This window comes from Bombina bombina, chromosome 1, assembly GCF_027579735.1.
Source record: "Bombina bombina isolate aBomBom1 chromosome 1, aBomBom1.pri, whole genome shotgun sequence".
Lineage (NCBI taxonomy): Eukaryota > Metazoa > Chordata > Amphibia > Anura > Bombinatoridae > Bombina > Bombina bombina.
This window is the reverse complement of record NC_069499.1, coordinates 1,467,535,352-1,467,560,936: the sequence shown is the minus strand read 5'-3', so window position 1 is coordinate 1,467,560,936 and position 25,585 is coordinate 1,467,535,352. Positions and strand designations below refer to the sequence as shown.

Genomic DNA, 25,585 nt, shown 5'->3' with positions numbered 1-25,585 from the left:
TTTTTTAAAATGGAATATCCTAAGGGGGGTCCAATTATACATGTGAATACATAAAAGAATAGTGAAGAAGCTATATGTGCTATAGGAAAAGTGAAATTTAATGGGCAAATAAAGCCAAATCTAAAAATTAAAGCAACTAAGTTAGGTAATTAAAACTAAAACTGAAACCAAAGAGCACTCAGGGGGACAAGAGAAGACGCTCCTATTTATACTTAACGGATATACTTATTGCCTAATACATATGGAACTTATTATAGACTGCTATACTATGTATATTTATGTCTTAATGTAAACAGTTTAGTCTATAAAGTATCTAAGATCTTAATGTAAACAGTTTAGTCTATAAAGTATCTAAGATCTGTTATCTTATTAATACCATTTGGAATACCGGTCATTAAATTAAATATCCAAAAGGCCTCTTTTTTATTCAACTTAGCCGTTCTATCTCCACCTCTAATATCATAGGGGGCGTGGTCTATACCTTGGAAGCTGAACATGGTACTAAGACTGTAGTCATTAATTGAGATACCCAAAGAGATGCAGTGTTCAGCAAAGTGCTTAGCTACAGGGGTGGAGGGAGGGTCATGTTTGATGGAGAGCAAATTCTCCCTGACCCGGTCCTTGAGAAGTCTGGTGGTCCTGCCTACATACTGTTTACAACAGATCTTACAATTAATTAAATAGACCACAAATCTGGAGTTACAGTCGAGCAGAACGATTCTTGTTCTAAACTTGCTGCCGTCTTTGGAAAAAGCCATTCCAATATGTTTCGAGTTTGCGGCGTTTCATTGTGTCCTCTGTGTTGCTTACTAATATTGATACAAGATATATACACATGTGTCACTGTGGACATAATGGTAACCCCGTTGCTTTCTCTCAAAAAGGGTTTCTTAGGACCCAGCGGTGGCAAGTTCCCACAGACGACAGCAACCGTGCCTCTAACCATAATGAACAGGTGCTAATTTTGTTACGTATGCAAGTAAGCATTTTTAAGCTGTTTGTACTCTAACTTGTGTAAGTCCCTGACGAAGTGCCTCCGGGCAGGAAACGCGTCGGACGTTTGTGCTCAATGTACCCCTGAGTCTGTTTCACCCTGTGAATGTTTAATCTACCTTAATAAAGAAGTCTTTTACCTGCACCAAGGCCTGCGGCTATAATCAGTTTCAATACAGGTAACCTTATTTGTTCATTTAATTATATGTTTGGATGTCGGAGGAGTGAATCCATACCTGATATTGGGACGGCCTGAGGGGCGTGACGGAGAGCGGCAATAGCGGTGAGACTATACCTGTTGTATTTACATGTTTGTAGTTCTTACGTAAAAAGATTGAACTTTATCACTGCCATAATTTGCCGACTGCAGCACATCATCCTCTCGGCTTAGATACATAGGTCTGTTACTCTCCACTGTCTAAAGGCTCCATTTTTTACTTTACTTTGCCTTCTAAGAAAACAAAGCGACACGCTAGTTTATTACTGCATATGTAAAATTGGATTGCATACTAAGAAAATCAGTGGCTTAATCACAACGTGCAGTTCTCACGAACTTTGTCTGTTATCTCTTTGCTTTCATTGGGACAGGAGTGTCTCAATTAACTCCTAGTAGAACTGCAAGACCAAGATGGCGGAAGCCATTCATTCTTGCCGCAGGGCCAAGTTTAATTCACTATTACAGGGTGCCAGCTCAGGTGGTGAAACTCCAGAGGATATTTGTTCTGTCTTTGTAACAAGGGAGAAAAAAGAAATCAAAGAGCTTAAACTCTGGTGGGACATAGAGTTTTTGAAACTATATATCGATGAGGGCAAAATACCTAGAGGCTTGAGGATGAAGAAATATCCAGCCTATGCCTCACAACGTTCGGATTTTATGACGGAATGGAATAATACTTTGAGTCAATGTTCACTCATTTTAATGAAACAGTTACTTAAAGATAAAGAACTGGAATACACTAAAACTAGTCAAGAACTAACTGACATCAAATCGACCTGTGAATCCTTCACTAATGATTCAAAATACAAAGATTACTCATCTCAATTGGAAACGACTTTGAAGAGACTGGATGATGAATTAACAGAGAACAAACTAAAGAAATATCACAGAGATTGCAAAGATTACGAGCTTAACACTGTTTACAACTGGACCACAAGCAGACAAAACAGGAGGAACAACAGCAACCATAAGAGAAAAGCTGCTGATAAAAGAGTTACGTTTTCCAGCTTTGAAACAGATATCAGTGATGAGAGTCCTCGAGCCTCTACACCCATCGAAGATAGAGATCAGACCCGCATTAGTGAAACATCTGTTAAACCTAAGAAAGGATCCTCTCACAGATCCCTAGAAGAGATTATATCAACTAATCACACTAGTGGTTCAACCAATGTCCCTGCAAAAAACGATTCAGCTACCGAGGTCGGCACGGTCACTCCGGCGAGGTACCCAAGCAGGAGACCTGTAAGAGGAAGAGGCCGGGGATCGAGAAAATAATAAATGAGTGTAAGAATCACCATCAACAGGATCACCATTACGAAGATCTCAATGTGGTCAATCTATCGAGTATACAACTAAATAAGGATGAATTAACTGTTCTGTCTAAAGGCCTAGGATTCGCTCCAAGCAAAGATTTCAACCTCTTTGGGACACTAGTGGACTTAAACAGATTTACTAGAAAGCTCACATTAAAGAGACACTTTGCTTTAGCAAACAAAAATGCTGCACAAGAATCAGCCAGTGACTTATCTATGATAAATAACACTGATGGAGAAACAACAAATAACATAAACCAAAGTCTAATTATTAGTAATATAAATATTGATAGCTTTAATTTTGACGATCAATGTGAGATTGTCAATTTATTATCACTTGAAAGTGAGAGTGCACGATCCAATACACAAAATCTCAGTATCCCCACCATCACCACTAATGCGAATAAATATTTTTATCCCATACAAATGAGGGGGGACTTTATAGAGGTCTTCCAAAGTCTGGTTGAAAGGGACCTCTATGCATTAGCCAGAGAAAATAACACCAGTACCAAATCGAAATATGGGGAAAGCAATAATCTATCTAAGAAAGAGAGAATCATTTTAAAAAAATTACAAGAAAATAATGATCTCATCATTCAAAACTCTGATAAGGGTGGTTGTATAGTAGTACAGGACAGGGCACAGTACACTAATGAGGCCCTCAGACAGCTTGGTGATGACACCACCTATCGTAAATTGACATTCAATCCTACCAGGAAATTTGTCATGGAACTCAATGCCTTTTTAGACAATTATGTACGGGAAGGGGTCATCACCAAGTTAAAAGCTTACTCGCTTAAAAATCAATTTCCCAACACACCAGTGTTTAGGCACTTACCGAAAATACATAAGAATAGAGAACGCCCTCCTGGGCGACCCATTATTTCGGGTGTGGGATCCCTAGGGGAAAAACTTGGATCCTTTATTGATACAGTCTTACAACCTATTGTTCAGATAACTCCAGCATATCTTCGTGATACTAAGCATCTGTTGAGACTGCTAAACTCTGTGCATGTTGATGAAAATGGCATCCTACTCACTATAGATGTCAATTCATTATATTCATGCATACCACACAATAAGGGGATTGAAGCCCTACAGTCCATGCTTGAGATGTACACTACATATGAAGATAGATTCATTAGATTTGTATGTGATGGTGCAAATTTCCTTTTAAATCATAACAACTTTACTTTTGAAGGCACTCATTATGTACAAAACCAGGGCACCGCCATGGGTGCGAAGTTTGCACCATCATATGCAAATCTCTATCTAACACATTTTGAATTTCAGAAAATATTCCATGACAACAATCCCTTTAAGTCACAGATGGGATTTTACAGAAGGTATATCGACGATTTAGTTGTATTATGGAAGGGTGATATCAGTTCAATACCCATGTTTGTGAAATATCTAAATGATAATAATCTCAATTTAGGATTTACATATACAGCATCAAAAGAAGACATACCATTCTTAGACATCACACTGAAGTTAGACAATTTGTCACATTCAATTATCACTTCCACATTCAGGAAACCAACATCAGGAAATACGATTCTACGAGCAGACTCACACCATCCAGCTCACCTCAAAAAGGCTATCCCAAAAGGGGAATACATGTGCCTTAGACGCAATTGTAGCAATGTTCACACTTACTTAGAACAAGCTCATTCTCTCACTCAGCGTCTTCACATTAGAGGTTATGATATCAGTACCTTAGAAAAAGTCAACAAGGAGGTTGAACTCATGCATAGAGATGAGCTTCTTAAAGATACCCTTAGAACTAGATCCCATAATAAATACAGCAGTGGTCAGAAAAGCTCAAAGTCACCTATAACCTTCTCTACCTGCTATAGCAGACAGTTTAATCGTATTAACAACATCATAAAAAAAATATCTACCTGTATTGGACAGAGATGCCCTGTTACAAGATTCTTTACAGAGTCAGGGCATTAGGCTAGTCAGCAGGAAAGCAAGAACTATTGGTAACCATCTAAATAGGGACTTTTCAATAAAAAGTAACAACTCTTGGTTACAAACAGAAAAGGGATTCTTTAGATGTAGAAAAACTCCCTGTAAGAGTTGTGAATTTGCGCTTCCTGGCAGAGAATTTAAATCTAAGACTACGGGTAAATGTTTTGACATCAGGTATAGACTCGACTGTAACTCCAGATTTGTGGTCTATTTAATTAATTGTAAGATCTGTTGTAAACAGTATGTAGGCAGGACCACCAGACTTCTCAAGGACCGGGTCAGGGAGCATTTGCTCTCCATCAAACATGACCCTCCCTCCACCCCTGTAGCTAAGCACTTTGCTGAACACTGCATCTCTTTGGGTATCTCAATTAATGACTACAGTCTTAGTACCATGTTCAGCTTCCAAGGTATAGACCACGCCCCCTATGATATTAGAGGTGGAGATAGAACGGCTAAGTTGAATAAAAAAGAGGCCTTTTGGATATTTAATTTAATGACCGGTATTCCAAATGGTATTAATAAGATAACAGATCTTAGATACCTTATAGACTAAACTGTTTACATTAAGATCTTAGATACTTTATAGACTAAACTGTTTACATTAAGACATAAATATACATAGTATAGCAGTCTATAATAAGTTCCATATGTATTAGGCAATAAGTATATCCGTTAAGTATAAATAGGAGCGTCTTCTCTTGTCCCCCTGAGTGCTCTTTGGTTTCAGTTTTAGTTTTAATTACCTAACTTAGTTGCTTTAATTTTTAGATTTGGCTTTATTTGCCCATTAAATTTCACTTTTCCTATAGCACATATAGCTTCTTCACTATTCTTTTATGTATTCACATGTATAATTGGACCCCCCTTAGGATATTCCATTTTAAAAAACTATTTAAAGAAGTCACATATTGGATTTTTTTCCCCTATTCACTTGTTTTTTTTGTTTTTTTTATCACTGATCACATTCACCACATCACTCCCATATAATTTATATTTTTTATTCACAAGGAGCTAATCAGCTCACACACATACCGCAACTAACAAAGCAAGTTTATTAAAGATCCAATTGTTTCACAGGTCTTCAAATTCTCCCTTTAACGTATAATACGCATACATCTTTACAAAGACAATTCAGAGATGAACAATCTAACATCCTAAATCTATATAAGAGACCTGTAGAAATGTCTCAGTTAGAATCCTCTGCGAGTTCGCAGTACATTGTATTAATAACATTGTTATTTTTTTAGTATTTGTAGTTTGAAAATTATTTAATGTCCTCTTAGCACATGCTCATACGAACTGGTTGCAGAACGATTCTTGTTCTAAACTTGCTGCCGTCTTTGGAAAAAGCCATTCCAATATGTTTCGAGTTTGCGGCGTTTCATTGTGTCCTCTGTGTTGCTTACTAATATTGATACAAGATATATACACATGTGTCACTGTGGACATAATGGTAACCCCGTTGCTTTCTCTCAAAAAGGGTTTCTTAGGACCCAGCGGTGGCAAGTTCCCACAGACGACAGCAACCGTGCCTCTAACCATAATGAACAGGTGCTAATTTTGTTACGTATGCAAGTAAGCATTTTTAAGCTGTTTGTACTCTAACTTGTGTAAGTCCCTGACGAAGTGCCTCCGGGCAGGAAACGCGTCGGACGTTTGTGCTCAATGTACCCCTGAGTCTGTTTCACCCTGTGAATGTTTAATCTACCTTAATAAAGAAGTCTTTTACCTGCACCAAGGCCTGCGGCTATAATCAGTTTCAATACAGGTAACCTTATTTGTTCATTTAATTATATGTTTGGATGTCGGAGGAGTGAATCCATACCTGATATTGGGACGGCCTGAGGGGCGTGACGGAGAGCGGCAATAGCGGTGAGACTATACCTGTTGTATTTACATGTTTGTAGTTCTTACGTAAAAAGATTGAACTTTATCACTGCCATAATTTGCCGACTGCAGCACATCATCCTCTCGGCTTAGATACATAGGTCTGTTACTCTCCACTGTCTAAAGGCTCCATTTTTTACTTTACTTTGCCTTCTAAGAAAACAAAGCGACACGCTAGTTTATTACTGCATATGTAAAATTGGATTGCATACTAAGAAAATCAGTGGCTTAATCACAACGTGCAGTTCTCACGAACTTTGTCTGTTATCTCTTTGCTTTCATTGGGACAGGAGTGTCTCAATTAACTCCTAGTAGAACTGCAAGACCAAGATGGCGGAAGCCATTCATTCTTGCCGCAGGGCCAAGTTTAATTCACTATTACAGGGTGCCAGCTCAGGTGGTGAAACTCCAGAGGATATTTGTTCTGTCTTTGTAACAAGGGAGAAAAAAGAAATCAAAGAGCTTAAACTCTGGTGGGACATAGAGTTTTTGAAACTATATATCGATGAGGGCAAAATACCTAGAGGCTTGAGGATGAAGAAATATCCAGCCTATGCCTCACAACGTTCGGATTTTATGACGGAATGGAATAATACTTTGAGTCAATGTTCACTCATTTTAATGAAACAGTTACTTAAAGATAAAGAACTGGAATACACTAAAACTAGTCAAGAACTAACTGACATCAAATCGACCTGTGAATCCTTCACTAATGATTCAAAATACAAAGATTACTCATCTCAATTGGAAACGACTTTGAAGAGACTGGATGATGAATTAACAGAGAACAAACTAAACAAATATCACAGAGATTGCAAAGATTACGAGCTTAACACTGTTTACAACTGGACCACAAGCAGACAAAACAGGAGGAACAACAGCAACCATAAGAGAAAAGCTGCTGATAAAAGAGTTACGTTTTCCAGCTTTGAAACAGATATCAGTGATGAGAGTCCTCGAGCCTCTACACCCATCGAAGATAGAGATCAGACCCGCATTAGTGAAACATCTGTTAAACCTAAGAAAGGATCCTCTCACAGATCCCTAGAAGAGATTATATCAACTAATCACACTAGTGGTTCAACCAATGTCCCTGCAAAAAACGATTCAGCTACCGAGGTCGGCACGGTCACTCCGGCGAGGTACCCAAGCAGGAGACCTGTAAGAGGAAGAGGCCGGGGATCGAGAAAATAATAAATGAGTGTAAGAATCACCATCAACAGGATCACCATTACGAAGATCTCAATGTGGTCAATCTATCGAGTATACAACTAAATAAGGATGAATTAACTGTTCTGTCTAAAGGCCTAGGATTCGCTCCAAGCAAAGATTTCAACCTCTTTGGGACACTAGTGGACTTAAACAGATTTACTAGAAAGCTCACATTAAAGAGACACTTTGCTTTAGCAAACAAAAATGCTGCACAAGAATCAGCCAGTGAGACTATACCTGTTGTATTTACATGTTTGTAGTTCTTACTGAAGAACCGTAAAAAGATTGAACTTTATCACTGCCATAATTTGCCGACTGCAGCACATCATCCTCTCGGCTTAGATACATAGGTCTGTTACTCTCCACTGTCTAAAGGCTCCATTTTTTACTTTACTTTGCCTTCTAAGAAAACAAAGCGACACGCTAGTTTATTACTGCATATGTAAAATTGGATTGCATACTAAGAAAATCAGTGGCTTAATCACAACGTGCAGTTCTCACGAACTTTGTCTGTTATCTCTTTATTTATTTTGTACACTAATAAAGTTGTTGATGTGATTACATTTCTCCCGATTGTGAATGCGTATGGAAATCTGATGGAAAGGTTATCTATTTTTCCTGACCTATATTTATTTATTTTTTTGCTCCAGTGCTTTAATAGGGAGTATCCCTGTACCTGTTCTAAATTGCAAAACTCATTAAATTTTGCTAGCAAACTGATCATTTTAAAATGCTTTAAGAATGTTTGATGTTTCATTGTTTTTATTTATATATTTATTTGTTTGTTCTGTTTTATTTTTCTCATATCTGGGACTTATTTTGAGGCTAAACACTTAGGGCTAGGTTTATGAGCCAAACGTACTTATCGGTTGCAGACTTGCTCATTTGAGCCTTCATCTAATATTTCTAAAGCAGCAGTTTAAATTGCTGCTTTATAAACCTTCCCAACTTAGACTCATCCGACTGGGGTGATTGACAAGCTCTGCTCTCACACAATTTGTTGCGTTAGGACAGGGGACGACTCTGCATGAACAAATACCCCCCACAATTTGCAATGAAATGCGGACAGGTTCACAACATGTCCGTTTGCAAATTGGTAACTCTAGTCCACAGAGCCATGTCAAATAATGTAAATAATTAACCAATTATTTGAATCGTGAAAGCAAATTCAAGTCGAGGTACAGCTTGTATTTACCTCAAGAAAATGTTTTTAAAGGATAATTACAACCAATATTTAAAGGAACATGACAGTAAAGAATGGAAATGCTCTAATGTGTAAGGACATATTATGAATTCTCTATTGCTTGCATGAGATTTTCATATAAAATGTTAAGTTATGTATAATGAAGGAAACAACTTTGCAATATACTTACATTTTTTATTTTACCCCCTTTTCACGTAAGTTAGTACTTAAAAATGAAGATTTTCTAATTCTAAGAACTTCAATTGCACCCTGCTGACTTCTCTGCTACATAACGGTCCCTAATTAGATTAATCTGATATCATCTGCAGAACAATGCATTTTATACTAACATTATGACTGTTGTTAACCTTATTGTCTGCAGACTAAAGCCCGGATTGGCTCCTCCATATAAGGCAAACGATGGGTGGAGTTTGGCTATTGAAAAACAATTGCTTTAAAAAGGATGTTATTTATTTTTTTTTTTTTTTAAACTGACACTTGGTTTATATGGTATTCTATAGCAGCATAACATAAATTACAAGGTGTTTACTGCCCTTTGAAATACATAGTTAAATTTAGCTGCAAAGCAGCAATGTACTACTGGGAGTCCCAGTGTTCTCTCTAAGGCCAGTTTTGTGAGCAGCCCAGAAGTGAAACAGTTATTAAGAGAACCAGACCTTGACTGCATTGTGCAGTGTTTGCTAATTGCAGGGTGCAGTTCCCTAATTAACTGTTTTACTGCTGGGCCGCTTACAAAACTGGCCTTAGAGGGAACACTGACTGGTACATCTTTCGAGCCAATGACAAGATTTTTTTGTGTGTAGCTACCAATCAGCTAGTAAAAAGACAACTGGACCAGCACACACCTTTTGAGAATGTCCCATGTAAATTGTACAAGAGTAAGTCTTGGTGCAGCACCTGGAGGACCTTCCTTTCCAGGGTCCTAATGTACACTTCAAACAGAACACACAGGTAGCACACAAAAATAATGCAACAGCACCTTTATTGAGCAGTGTTTCGGGGCTCCTGCCCCTTTATCAAGCTCACCAATCAGCTAGCTCCAAGTTGTGTATTGCTCTTCCATATAAAGTGTTTCCTGTTCACAGTGAAAAAGAACTTTACAGTGAACATTCATGGTTTATTTTACCTGCTTGTCCTGTAGTTTTCCTTCTCCCTCAGAAAGTAGAACGTAAAACTATGATCTTTTATATGCTGCACAGTGACTTGTTAATATATGTAGGACAGGGCTCAACAAAACCACTGCAGACAGCCCATTAAGGCCCAGATTACAAGTGGAAAAGGTTCCCACCCAGCAAGTATTTTACAGACATGACCAGTATTTTTAAGGTTCAGGTCAAAGTTGAAAATAAAGATTAAAGTGATGGTAAAGTTCCGGTATTCTATCAAGTATTGCAGTAATTGAGTCAAATGAATATAACTTTCATTCATTGTTTTTTATATTTTCATGTATAAAGTAAGTTATAACCTTTATAAAGTCAATTTCTAACCGTCATAGATTCAACCCGTATAAAAAAAAAAAAAATACCTTCCATCACATTTTTTTAAAAATCTAATTTAAAATTAGGCTGTTAGGCGACCATCACTCTATGTCATCCGCCCACTGAAGCAACAGCACATGCGCTATTTAAATTTTCATTGTATGGAACACCACGCACGCTCCCGTGTTAATCATGCATGCTAATTACAAGTAGGAATCCCTTACTACATCATCGGCATCGGATAAACAATACGGACAAGCGCATCAGTGTATTTTGCAAACTGCTCATTTGAAGTGAGTGCCGCAGTCACTCACGATATTAATTTTACAACTTATATTATTTTAATTATTATTTCACTCATGCGCAACACTGATCTCTCGGGAGCGAGCCTAGAGTTGTGACGTAGGGAGCGGGTTGGGCACCGCTTTCTTGTGCAATGAGATATCGGAGCAGGAAGTGTCAGATGGGAGGAGCAAGGAACGGTAAGAGAAAAAGTTTTAAAGATTGCAATCTATTGTTGTGAATAATTTTCAAGCTTTAACAAATTAGCGACTAAGCACAAAAACGGACAGGGTAACTAGAAAGTATAACTAAACTGCTAAACTTTATCATCACTTTAAATCTAGAAATAAATATGCTATCATCACTGTCACACTTCTTCTAAGTGTATTGTAACCTAATTCCAAACAAATGATTGTTTAAAATCAGTCCTAGCAGCTTTAGTCCCTGATTTATCTTGTATCATTTGTTATGCAAATTTATGCTAATGAGCGTGGCTGCTATTTTTTGTTTAGAAAAGGTGTTAACCCTACTCTACGCATACCTTGCAGCAGGGGTGTGTTGTAGCTAAATTGACAGCTGTGCAATATTCTTTTCCACATAGCTGCAATCTGCCTTGGGAGAGGGTGCTCTGCTGCACTCTGTTTAAAGGGACAGTCTACACCAGAATTTTTATTGTTTTAAAAGATAGATAATCCCTTTATTACCCATTCCCCAGTTTTGCATAACGAACACAGTTATATTAATATACTTTCCTTCTTAATATGAGGAGAGTCCACAGTTTCATTTATTACTTGTGGGAATACAGAACATGGCCACCAGGAGGAGGCAAAGACACCCCAGCCAAAGGCTTAAATATCTCCCCCACTTCCCTTATATCCCAGTCATTCTTTGCCTTTGGTCACAGGAGGTTGGCAGAGAAGTGCCAGAAGATACTGAGTACTTCCTTATGGAGGGTAGTACCCTTCGGAATGGGACTGGTGTTTTAAGTAGTCTTGTCCGCCTCTCAGTGATAGCATTGACAAATGTTAGGGTGTGGAAATGCAGGAAGAGTCTTTCTACAAAACTGTCAAACTTGAGAGGCTGTGTGCCTGTTCCACAGCAGAGATTCCGGTAAGATCGTTTCATTTTTATACACATATGATAACGCAAGAAGACAGGGTCCCTTGTCCCTTGTAAAACAGGAACCTGGGGCTGCATCTCAGTGCAGTTTCCAATTCATTATGAGCCTGCTGCAGGACAGATCAGATATTTAGGGGTTGATTTATCAAGCTACAGTGGACAGGGGCATACATGCTAGCGCTTGTCCACCGCAGCTTGCCTCCGGTGGGCTGAATTCCGCTAGTCTTGTTCAACGCCGCCCCCTGGCCACACACAGCCAATTAGCCCCCGAAGAGGTTGGGGAAGCAGCGGTCTGATGACCGCTGCTTCATAAATACGGACTGCAGGTTCTCTTGTGAGAACCTGCAGTCCTGGGGGGGGGGGGGAAGGCTGGCAAAGCCTTTGATAAATCGACCCCTTAATCTCAAAGAATGATTGGAAGTAAGTAGCATATAGAAAAATCGATTCAGAAAAAAAACAAGGAATTAGACAAAGCAGGGCAATACCTGACAGTATATTAGGCTGAAGTCTGTAGGAATTTCCAATGTTATATTGTTTTTCATGTAGATTACTGTTAAACCAAAGTCTAAAAATATTTGGCATTCAAAATTAGCATTAGGGTCATCATACAATTATATATGCTGAACTTTGCTTTGTTCTCCCTCACTTCTGCCCTATTGTCTATATAATCTATGGGAATATTAGAGCCCTGCCAGTTTATGACATCATCTATCAGGTCTGTCAGGCTCTTATCTAAAAATCTAAAAAATCTTCTCACTAACAGGAAAGGTGCTTCACGCATCAATAACTGTAGAATATTTACATTTTTTTCTACTGTGTGCAAGTGCCAGGTATGATGGGTGTCAGCACAAACATTTTTCACATGGCCCTAAATAATAACTGCATTCTTGGTTTAATAATATTTCTCTTGCAAGGTGTATCCAGTCCACGGATTCATCCTTACTTGTGGGATATTCTCATTCCCTACAGGAAGTGGCAAAGAGAGCACACAGCAGAGCTGTCCATATAGCTCCCCCCCTAGCTCCACCCCCCAGTCATTCTCTTTGCCGGCTCTGGCAGCAGGGCCTCTCTACGGGAGGGTAAAGTGAATGTGGTGTTAGATTTGTAGTTTTATATCTTCAATCAAAAATTTGTTATTTTTAAATAGTACCGGTTTGTACTATTTACTCTCTGGCAGAAATGTGATGAAGAATTCTGCTGAGAGGAAAATGATTTTAGCACGTTGTAACTAAAATCCATTGCTGTTCCCACACAGGACTGAGGAGTACCAGAAAACTTCAGTTGGGAGGAACAGTTTGCAGGCTTAACTGCATTGAGGTATGTTTCAGTCATCTTTTTTCTAGTCAAGACAAGGTAATGCTAGAAGACTGACAAGAATCCCCATGTGGGAAGGGTAAGCCATGTTTCTGAGACTCAGTATAGAACTAAAGGCTTATTTAAGAGGGCTCAATAGGCTGGTTGACACTGTTGCAGGGCAATCGATTATTTTATTTAACAAAATACTCATTATAGACACTTTTAAACACTCTTGGTGTGTTTATTACGGGGGTTTTTTCCACATGGCATTATTTTAGTCACCTATTTTGGGATTCTGAAGGCCTCACAAATCCGGAGTGGAGTGGGAGGGGCCTAATTTTGCATCTCAGTTGCGCAGTTAATTCTGACAGATTGTTCATGCTGCTTCACATGGGTCTAGAGACTGTTTGAGGACTTCAAGAGGCTTGCTTTTCCCACAACTAATCCCTAAGGGCAGGTAGGGCCACAGCAGGCTGCTGTGGCAAGGTGCTGTAGTTTAATAACCGGTTGTAGGCTTTAGACTGCTCCGGTTTGGGCATTAAAGGGTTAATCAGGCTGAAACTTGTTGTGCAATCATATCGAAGCATTAGGCACATACTGTGAAAATTTCAAGAGATTTGGTTCATTTTTCACCGTTTTGTAAAATTGTGTGCGCTTTTTATTTCTTAAAAGCACAGTACCATTTATTTCAATTTGTGTTTTTTATTGATTACAGTGTTTTCCAAGCCTGCTTGTGTATAATACTAATCTGTTAAACATGTCTGACACTAAGGAAAGGCCTTGTTCTATGTGTTCAGAAGCCATGGTGGAACCCCCACTCAAAAATGTGTCCCAAGTGCACTAATGTGTCTATACACTTTAAAGATCATATTGTGTCACTTAAAAATATAGCCCTAGATGATTCTTTGACTGAAGGTAATGAGGATAGTCCGCCTTCCTCTCCCCATGTGTCATTACCAGTTACGCCCGCTCAAGCGATACCTAGTACCTCTAGTGCATTGGCACCTATTACATTGCAACAACTAGCGACAGTCATGGATAATTCCCTTGCGGCCTTTCTATCCAAACTGCCAGTTTTCCCTAAAAAGCGCGATAGCTCTGTTTTAAGGACAGATGAGGAGCAGTCGGAAGCTTTGGGAGTTTTATCTGATGTACCCTCACAACACTCTGAAGTAGGGGCGAGGGATGTGATGTCTGAGGGAGAAATTTCTGACTCAGGAAAGGTTTCTCAGCGGGCAGAATCAGATTCACTAGCGTTTAAATTTAAATTGGAACACCTCCGCGTACTGCTTAGGGAGGTTTTATCAACTCTGGATGATTGTGACCCTATGGTGGTCCCAGAGAAATTGTGTAAAATGGACAAATATCTAGAAGTCCCTGTATACACTGATGCGTTTCCGATCCCTAAGAGGGTGGCGGATATTGTTGCTAGGGAGTGGGAGAGACCAGGTGTACCCTTTGTTTCCCCCCTATCTTTAAGAAAATGTTCCCCATAACTGATCCCAGGCGGGACGCGTGGCAGACGGTCCCTAAGGTAGAGGGGGCAGTTTCAACACTAGCCAAGCGCACAACCATCCCAATTGAAGACAGTTGTGCTTTTAAAGATCCTATGGATAAAAAGTTAGAAGGTTTACTAAAGAAAATATTTGTTCAACAAGGTTTCCTTCTCCAACCGATTGCCTGCATTATTCCTGTAACTACTGCAGCGGCTTTTTGGTTTGAGGCTCTGGAGGAGTCGCTCCAGAGGGAGACTTCATATGATGAAGTCATGGATAGAATTAATGCTCTAAAACTGGCTAATTCTTTTATCACAGATGCCGCTTTGCAATTAGCTAAGTTAGCGTCGAAAAATTCTGGTTTCGCCATTATGGCGCGCAGAGCGCTTTGGCTCAAGTCATGGTCGGCCGACGTGTCGTCCAAATCAAAATTACTAAATATTCCTTTCAAGGGAAAGACCCTTTTTGGGCCCGAGTTGAAAGAGATTATTTCGGATATCACCGGGGGAAAGGGCCATGCTCTCCCGCAAGATAGGCCTTTTATGGCTAAAAACAAGGCTAATTTTCGTTCCTTTCGCAACTTCAGGAGCGGTCCTGCTTCAACCTCGACAACCGCAAAGCAAGAGGGTAACGCTTCACAGCCCAATGCAACCTGGAAGCCTTTGCAGGGCTGGAACAAGGGTAAACAGGCCAAGAAGCCTGCAGCTGCTACTAAGACAGCATGAAGGGGTAGCCCCCGATCCGGGACCGGATCTGGTAGGGGGCAGACTCTCTCTCTTCGCTCAGGCTTGGGCGAGAGATGTTCCCGATCCCTGGGCATTAGAGATCGTTACTCAGGAATATCTTCTAGAATTCAAGGACTCCCCTCCAAGGGGAAAGTTCCACATTTCTCGTCTGTCTACAGACCAGACAAAGAAAGAGACGTTCTTACGCTGTGTAGAAGATCTTCTCAAGATGGGAGTGATATATCCAGTCCCAATTACAGAACAAGGACTGGGTTTTTACTCAAACCTGTTTGTGGTTCCCAAAAAGGAAGGAACTTTCAGGCCAATCCTGGATCTAAAAATTCTAAACAAATTCCTCAGAGTTCCATCATTCAAGATGGAGACCATTCGAACAATCTTACCTATGATCCAGGACGGTCAATATATGACTACCGTGGATCTAAAGGATGCGTACCTACATATTCCTATCCACGAAGATCATCATCAGTTCCTAAGGTTTGCCTTTCTGGACAAGCATTACCAGTTCGTAGCCCTTCCCTTCGGGTTGGCCACCGCTCCCAGAATTTTCACAAAAGTGCTAGGGTCCCTTCTGGCGGTACTAAGACCGCGGGGCATTGCAGTAGCACCTTATCTGGAAGACATCTTAATACAGGCGTCGTCTTTTCCCAGAGCCAAGGCTCATACAGAGATTGTTCTGGCCTTTCTAAGGTCTCACGGGTGGAAGGTGAACATCGGAAAAAGTTCTCTGTCCCCACTCACAAGGGTTCCCTTTCTGGGAACATTAATAGACTCGTAGAAATGAAGATATTTCTGACGGAGTTCAGAAAGTTAAAGCTTTTAACTACTTGCCGAGTTCTTCATGCCATTCCTCGGCCATCTGTAGCTCAGTGCATGGAGGTAATCGGATTGATGGTAGCGGCAATGGACGTAGTTCCTTTTGCTCGAATACATCTCAGACCACTGCAACTGTACATGCTCAAACAGTGTTATGGGGATTATGCAGATTTGTCTCCTCAAATACAACTGGACCAGAGATTCTCTTCTCTGGTGTTTGTCTCAGGATCACCTGTCTCAGGGAATGTGCTTCCGCAGACCGGAGTGGATCATTGTAACGACCGACGCCAGTCTGTTAGGCTGGGGTGCGGTCTGGGACTCCCTGAAAGCTCAGGGCCTATGGTCTCGGGAAGAGTCTCTTCTCCCGATAAACATTTTGGAACTGAGAGCGATATTCAACACGCTTCAGGCATGGCCTCAACTAGTGGCGGCCAAATTCATCAGATTTCAGTCGGACAACATCACGACTGTAGCGTACATCAATCATCAGGGGGGAACAAAGAGTTCCCTAGCGATGAAGGAAGTAACCAAAATAATCAGGTTGGTGGAGGATTACTCCTGCCATCTATCTGCAATTCACATCCCAGGAGTAGACAACTGGGAGGCGGATTTTCTAAGTCGTCAGACTTTTCACCCGGGGGAGTGGGAACTCCACCCGGAGGTTTTTGCTCAGCTGACCCAGCTATGGGGCATTCCAGAATTGGATCTGATGGCGTCCCCTCAGAACACCAAACTTCCTCTCTACGGATCCAGGTTCAGAGACCCCAAGGCGGCATTGATAGATGCTCTAGTAGCGCCTTGGTCCTTCAATCTAGCTTATGTCTTTCCACCGTTTCCCCTTCTCCCTCGTCTGGTAGCCAGAATCAAACAGGAGAAGGCTTTGGTAATTCTGATAGCGCCTGCGTGGCCACGCAGGACTTGGTATGCAGACCTAGTGGACATGTCATCTGTCCCACCATGGACACTGCCAACGAGGCAGGATCTTCTAATAGAGGGTCCATTCAAGCATCCAAATCTAGTTTCTCTGCCGCTGACTGCTTGGAGATTGAACGCTTAATTCTATCTAAGCGGGTTTTTTTTGAATCAGTTATAGATACTCTGATCCAGGCCAGAAAGCCTGTCACCAGGAAAATTTACCATAAGATATGGCGGAAATATCTGTGTTGGTGTGAATCCAAGGGTTACTCGTGGAGTAAGATTAGGATTCCAAGGATATTGTCTTTTCTCCAAGATGGATTGGAGAAAGGTTTGTCAGCTAGTTCCTTAAAGGGACAGATATCTGCTCTGTCTATCCTTTTACACAAGCGTCTGGCAGAGGTACCAGACGTTCAAGCGTTTGCTCAGGCTTTAGTCAGAATCAAGCCTGTCTATAAACCTGTGGCTCCGCCATAGAGTCGGAATTTAGTTCTTTCAGTTCTTCAAGGGGTTCCGTTTGAACCTTTACATTCCATAGATATTAAGTTATTATCTTGGAAAGTTTTGTTTTTGGTAGCTATATCTTCTGCTCGAAGAATTTCAGAATTGTCTGCTTTGCAGTGTAATTCACCCTATCTGGTGTTCCATGCAGATAAGGTAGTTTTGCGTACCAAACCTGGTTTTCTTCCTAAAGTTGTTTCTAATAGGAATATTAACCAGGAAATCATTGTTCCTTCCCTGTGTCCTAATCCATCTTCAAAGAAGGAACGGCTTTTACACAATCTTGATGTGGTTCGTGCCTTAAAATTCTATTTACAAGCAACTAAAGATTTCAGACAAACATCATCCTTGTTTGTTGTCTATTCTGGTAAGAGGAGAGGTCAGAAAGCGACTGCTACCTCTCTTTCCTTCTGGCTGAAAAGCATCATCCGATTGGCTTATGAGACTGCTGGGCAGCAGCCTCCTGAACGAATTACAGCTCATTCCACCAGAGCTGTGGCTTCCACATGGGCTTTCAAGAATGAGGCTTCTGTTGAACAGATTTGTACTTTTGCCAAATTTTACAAATTCGATACTTTTGCTTCTTCGGAGGCTATTTTTGGGAGAAAGGTTTTGCAAGCAGTGGTGCCTTCCGTTTAGGTTACCTGTCTTGTTCCCTCCCTTCATCCGTGTCCTAAAGCTTTGGTATTGGTATCCCACAAGTAAGGATGAATCCGTGGACTGGATACACCTTGCAAGAGAAAACAGAATTTATGCTTACCTGATAAATTACTTTCTCTTGCGGTGTATCCAGTCCACGGCCCGCCCTGGCATTTAAGTCAGGTTAAATTTTTTTGTTTAAACTACAGTCACCACTGCACCCTATGGTTTCTCCTTTTCTCCTAACCTTTGGTCGAATGACTGGGGGGGTGGAGCTAGGGGGGGAGCTATATGGACAGCTCTGCTGTGTGCTCTCTTTGCCACTTCCTGTAGGGAATGAGAATATCCCACAAGTAAGGATGAATCCGTGGACTGGATACACCGCAAGAAAAAGTAATTTATCAGGTAAGCATAAATTCTGTTTTTTAAAAAAATACATAAGCTTCCCAAACATTTATAATATACAATTGGAATGGTGCCACTTAGCAAACTAAAAAGAAGAGTTGGATTTTACAGTAAAAAGGCAAAGTCCCTGCCAAAGAGACATGTTTGGGAGACAATTATATTTAAAGGGACAGTAAACACCTTGAGATTTTTATATAAAATATTTAGTTATGCTTAAGGCTAACCCTGCTACATATATGTCACTACTTGACTTTATTAGACAACAACTGCAATACAAAGGACTCTATACTAACATTATAACCGGGGCTCACTGTGTTGTCTGTGGACTAAAGGTCAGATTGGCTCCTCCAAATAAGGCTAGTGGTCGGCGGAGTTTGGCAATTGTAAAATAATTGCAGTAAAAAGGATGTTACTTTGTTTTTATTAAGATTTGGCTGATGTGTTATTCTATAGCAACACAATAGCAATGTATTTTAATTACAAGGCGTTTACTGTCCCTGTGCTGCCTTCTAGTGCTCTTACAAATAGATAACATTGTTGCAAAACTGCTGCCATATAGTGCTCCAAAGCCATGCACCCTCCTGAGCTTATGCCCTGCTTTTCAACAAAATATATTAAGAGAACGAAAAAAAATAATAATAAAAGAAGTAAATTAGAAAGTAGCTTTAAATCGCATGCTCTATCTGAATCATGAAAGAAAAAATGTTGGGTTTAATTTCACCTTTAGTTCGTTTAGATTTCAAGGAGTCTTGTTCCTCTGGATAAAAACTTAGGTTTTAAAGGCACATAAAACACTAAAAGGGCATGAAACCCCAATTTTTTTCTTTCATGAGTCAGAAAAAGTGTGCAGCTTTAAACAACTTTCTAATTTACTTTTGTTACTAATTCTTTGTGAGCTCTGTATTTAATAAGCCTTGGCATAGACAGTGCTAAATATTTTTATCTTATTTGTACATTTTATTTATTGAGATTCAGTAAGGATATACAAACATATATGTCCATGAATGTTACATAAAAATAGACAGAAACACGAAAACAATTGTTATGCATCCAATTATCACAAAGCATGAAGATCAGACATCTGTACAGTATATACCCTTCAAACTATATGCCATCTAGGAAGAAAAACTATCAGGCCACACTTGGACCTCACATTGTCATAAAAAGAAAATACAACAGTATAGAAGGCAATCAGGATCAGGTAGAGATCACTTTTGGATCTCAGATTATCAGGCCCATTTATCAAGCTCCGTACGGAGCTTGAAGGGCCGTGTTTCTGGCGAGTCTTCAGACTCGCCTGAGCAGGCGGACAGGAATCGCCGGAAATCAACCCGATCGAATACGATCGGGTTGATTGACACCTCCCTGCTGGCGGCCGCGAGTAAGCAGGGGCGGCGTTGCACCAGCAGCTCTTGTGAGCTGCTGGTGCAATGTTAAAATCGGAGAGCGTATTGCTCTCCACATTTAGCGAGGTCTTGCGGACCTGATCCGCACTGTCGGATCAGGTCCGCATGACCTTTGATAAATTGGGGCCTATGAATCAACAGTTTCTTATTTTTGTACTATAAAGCAAGCTCTTATATCAGCTATAAATGTGACAAGGAAAATGGAACGGTAGATTAATAAGAGAATACTATGTCACGTGAAATTATATATAAGAATAACAATATATATAACAATATTATATGTAGTAACGGATGGGATTGCTATAGGACAAGATTGTAATTGACCCCTCAGAGGTCAGAAGACAAAGTTTGGTGCAAAACCAGTTGATACCTTGATTCATAAACAACCCCTAGAAACCTGAAAAACACTCAGCCTTTCACCACAGATGCGGAACTTAACAATGACATATTAAAGAATCAGCCAATTGGAATTAAGGTAGGAAAAATCTGATTGGCTGATTGAATCAGCCAATCAGATTCAAGTTCAATCCGATTGGCTGATCCAATCAGTCAATCAGATTGAGCTTGCATTCTATTGGCTGTTCCGAGCCGGTCTTAGGTGCAGACTTAGAAAGTGTTTCCCCATAGGAAACAATGGGGCTGCGTTGGGAGCTTAACGCTGCTTTTTTGCAGGTGTTAGGTTTTTTTTCATCCCAAACTGCCCCATTGTTTCCTATGGGGGAATCATGCACGAGCACGTTTTGCCAGCTTACCGCTACCGTAAGCAACGCTGGTATTGAGGGTTGAAGTGGCGGTAAATTCGGCTCAACGCTCCCTTTTTGGAGCCTAACGCAGCCCTTCAGACAACTCTAAATACCAGCGTTGTTTGGAAGCAGCGGTAGGAAAAAAAGCTGCGTTAGCTACGCGGGTCTTTATCGACAAAACTCTAGATCTAGGCCATTGGGTTTCTCACTAAACTTTTTTACAAACAACCTGTGCAGTCATAAGGCTAATGGTTGTAAAAGCCTCTCTAGGATCCCCTTTATTCACAAATAGCAGACATGCATGTCTTTGCCATTGTTTTTGGTAATTAAAATGCCGCTAATTGCAGCTGCGCACCACACGCCTGAAACAGTAATGGCTATGGGTCCAGTGCTTATTTGATATTGCATAAAGGCATGTATTCTCAAAATTGACCCACAGATGTATATTGCCTGCTGTCTGATAGGGTTAATTCTCTCAGTTCTATTGGTGGAGAAGGACAAACCTCTATAGTCCTGAAAATAAGTAGATTTATTTACCACAGAAACACCAATTAAACATAATTGTATATTTTGAAATAACTTTTTACAGATAGGACAAAGGAGACATTTAAGTAGATATTTTAACATGTTTATATTTTTGGTACTATTGCTCTGTATATTTTCCAATTGATTAGGCCTTTTTACAGACTCTCCTGTTCTGCACTGCATGAAAAACGAGACAAGCACGTTCTATGTTGCACTTTTGTAAAGAAACAGCTGTAAAAAACCCTATTCATTAATTGTCAAGCATAGACATGGGATTCCACCTTCCACTATCAATTTTGCAGCTGTTTGAGGCATTTTTTGGATTCTTTTAGTGCAATTGCCCAAGGTGTTTTTTAACATAATACTTTTAAAGGGACAGTAAATACCTTGTAATTACATTTTTCTGCAGTCTTTTACTAGCTTAACATATCAGCAAAGCTTGGAAGTTATTAGAATAGATGAACACATTGTTTACTGCAGTTGTTTTTCAAACTACACCCACTGCTTTCTTTATTTGGAGGAACCAATCTTGGCTTAAAGGGACACTGTACCCAAAAAAATTATTTCGTGATTCAGATTGAGCATGACATTTTAAGCAACTTTCTAATTTACTCCTATTATCAAATTTTCTTCATTCTCTTGGTATCTTTATTTGAAATGCAAGAATGTAAGTTTAGATGCCGGCCCATTTTTGGTGAACAACCTGGGTTGTCCTTGCTGATTGGTGGATAAATTCATCCACCAATAAAAAAAGTGCTGTCGAGAGTACTGAAACCAAAAAAAAGCTTAGATGCCTTCTTTTTCAAATAATGATAGCAAGAGAACGAAGACAAATTGGTAATAGGAGTAAATTAGAAAGTTGCTTAAAATTGCATGCTCTTTCTGAATTACAAAAGAATAAATTTGGGTTCAGTGTCCCTTTAAAAGGACATGAAACCCAAAATATTTTCTTTCATGATTCTGATAGAGAATACCATTTTAAACAACTTTCTAATTTACTTCTATTATCGAATTTGTTTCATTCTCTTGGTATAATTTGTTGAAGGAGCAGCAATGCACTACTGGTTTCTAACTGAACACATGAGTGAGCCAATGACAATCGGTATATATATGCAGCCACCAATCAGCAGCTAGAACCTAGGTTCTTTGCTGCTCTGAACTTACCTAGATAAACCATTCAGCAAAGGATAACAAGAGAAGGAAGCAAATTAAATAATAGAAGTAAATTGGAAAGTTGTTTAAAATTGTATGCTCTGTATAAATCATGAAAGAACATTTTTGGGTTTCACTTAAAGGGACATTATACACTCATTTTTTCTTAGCATGAATGTTTTGTAGATGATCTATTTATATAGCCCATAAAGTTTTTTTTTTTTAAATAAATGTATAGTTTTGATTAGTTTTAAATAACATTGCTCTGATTTTCAGACTCCTAACCAAGCCCCAAAGTTTTATGTGAATACCATCAGCTACCTTCTCCAGCTTGCTCCTGTTTGTGTAAAGGGTCTTTTCATATGCAAAAGAAGGGGGAGGGGGGGAATGTCTTATTTGCCACTTGCAGTGGGCTTTCCAGCTGCCTTTTCAACAGAGCCAAACTGACAGCTTCTAAGTACGTTTTTAAACAGTTTTATACTGGATTTTTATATCGGTATCTGTACATCTTATTCTTTATAGTAGTGTCTATTACATGCAGTTATATGAAAATGAGTGTATACTGTCCCTTTAAGTCTGCAGAAGACAGAGCTTGCCACTGTCATTGTGTTAACATAATCTCTATTTGTTGGTTTCAGCACAAATTATAAGATAACACACTACAAGTGTGATGCAGATATGTGGCAGGGTAAAGCCTGTTATGTGCTTTTTCATTTTTCAGGATGGGACAAATCCACAAACTTAAATTACAGGAAAAGGGGGCAAAATAAATAATAAGTGGAAAGTAAAGTTGTTTTATTATGCATTAATAAATTATTTAGTATTTTATATAACAATCCCCTTTAACGCAGGCCAATAAGGACCCATTTCTATGCCCTCCAAATGTTTTATGTATTCATTCTATTACAGATCAACTTTCCCTGACTGCCTAGTGGAGTTGTACGGCCCCTCTGTGCCTCCCTCACTTCTGATTGTGATAAAAAGCAAAAATTGTGCGAGAGGTGGTGGAAGGCAAAATTAAAGGGACACAAAACTCAAATTTTTTGTTTAATGGTTTGGATAGAGCATTCAGTTTATTTCTCCTATAAAATAGTGAAAGCTAGCTGAACACATCTCTGTTGAGCAATAACGGGAGGCATATATGTGCAGCCATCAATCAGCTGCCAACTCCCAGTAGTTTATTGCTGCTTCTGTACCCACCTATGTATGCTTTTCAACAAATGATATCAAGAGAATGAAGCAAATTGAAAAATAGTTGTGAATTGCTAACTTGTTTAATATTTATGTTCTATCTGAATTATGTTCTATCTGTATTATGAAGGTTTAATTTTGTCTTTACTGTCCCTTTAAACTTTTATAATACAGAGAGAGAATGCTATTAACAATAATATAAAAAACTTTCCAATGTACTTATGTTATCAAATTGACCTCTCTTTTTCTTGGTTTGCTTTGTTGAAACTCCTTTCCATGACAGCATACTGAGGTAGGCTTAGGAATGTACACATATCAAGAGAAGGCGGTCTTTTTGATGTGGAAGAAAAGCTCAATTTGTAGCATGAAATTTTAAAGGGATATGAAACCCACACATTAAACAATTTATTTATATTATCAATTTTACTTTGTTCTCTTGGTAACTTTTGTTGAAAAGTAGGAATGTATGCTTAGGAGCCGGCCCGTTTATTATTTTTATCTTTATATATATATATATATATAGCAGCAGTTTTGCAAGAATGTTATAAGTGTTTCCTGCCATGTTCTGCTCTAGATGCCCACCTAGGTATCTGTTCAACACAGAAAATCACGGGAACAAAGCAAAGTTGATAATAGAAGTAAATTGTAAACTTTTTTTAAATGGGACGCTCTGTCCGAATCACAAAATAAAAATAAAAAATGTTTGTGTTTCAAATCCGTTTAATGTTGACTTCCATATCCATTTAAACACATAGTTAAAGTCCAACAAGACAGGACCAGTGAGTCAATCAGGAGCTGCATACATACATAGCTGACAATCATTGTGTCCTGTTCAGGAGAGGGGCTTTAAGTGTGTGTTTAACCCCATTTAGAGGTTAACATCTGTGCAATAATAAAATGCTCTTATTAGAGTATGTTATTAATCCATTACTATGTTTCTTTATGTCTATAAAATCCAAATACCCAGAGTTTAGAATCAATCAATTATATGTGTTGACAAAAAAACAAAAAATTAAGTAAATCATATTGCTATAATTTATAATAGAAATGGTATAACCCAGCCTGAAGGGAGACTAACACCCAATACTATAAAGCTCTCTGGTCTACATCACATTACGGTGCTAAAAAAAACGTTTTCCATGATTTCAATCCATGACGGAGACTTTTTGGTCATAAGACCCTAAGTTCTGTAACTAATTACACTTTATATTTTGCTTGCTTAGGTTTTCTAAAATAGAGGGGCTGACAGAAGATTTACAGGAGAACCCCAATAATAATGATAATGATTTAAAAGTTATCGGATTATCATCGAATACAAACAACGAACATTCAGACAACGTTACTAGATCTCCAGCAACAACGACCGCGAAACCTCCAGTGCTGACCACAAAAACTTCAAAAGTCACCAGCAAACCTTCAAAATCTCCATCGCAACCAACAAAACTCAAACAAGTCTCCACCACGTATTCTTATTTGGGGGATGAATATGCAACAGATTACACTTATCTTAATTCAGTAAGTATGTGTTTTTGTAGTACAAATCCCCAAATCTGGAATTCCAAAAACCAAATGTATTCTGAAATACAAATGTTTTTGTTACTTTTATTTATTTTTTTTAAAAATATTATCAAAAATTGCTTTTTTTTTCCCCACCTGTAAGTCACAATCTTCTATGCCTGTGTCTTTGGTTTGAGTTTTTTTTTTTTATCTAAAATGCGAATGATAGTCTATAGTTAGTTAAATCAACAAATATTACCTTTCTGATTACAGTACTGTACTATGTATACAAAGGTATTAAATATAATATAAAACTACCTTTATTTGCATGTACAATTTTACAGATCAAATATTCCAAAATTAAAACTATTCCCAAATCTAAACCATTTCCGGTCCCACGCAAGTCCCAAGTTTGGATAAAGGGTTTTCTACCTTTATAAAAAAAAGCTATGCAGAATTTTAAAGGGACAGTAAACACCTTGTAATTACAACATTTTCTGAAGTCTTCCAATAGATTAATATTATCAGCTGTTTGAACGTCATTAGAAAAAGATTAATATCTTGTTTGTTGCAAT

The 25,585-nt window shown here is 39.0% G+C and overlaps 1 protein-coding gene across 1 annotated transcript in view; it reads left to right on the top strand.

Annotated features, from left to right (window-relative positions):
* LOC128653420 (alpha-N-acetylgalactosaminide alpha-2,6-sialyltransferase 2-like) overlaps nucleotides 1–25,585 on the top strand; it is a 173,511-nt gene that overhangs the window by 80,569 nt on the left and 67,357 nt on the right. Inside the window, exon 2 of the mRNA XM_053706692.1 lies at nucleotides 24,737–25,028. Coding sequence (XP_053562667.1) covers nucleotides 24,737–25,028 — 292 coding nt within the window. The remainder of the gene's footprint in view (nucleotides 1–24,736; nucleotides 25,029–25,585) is intronic.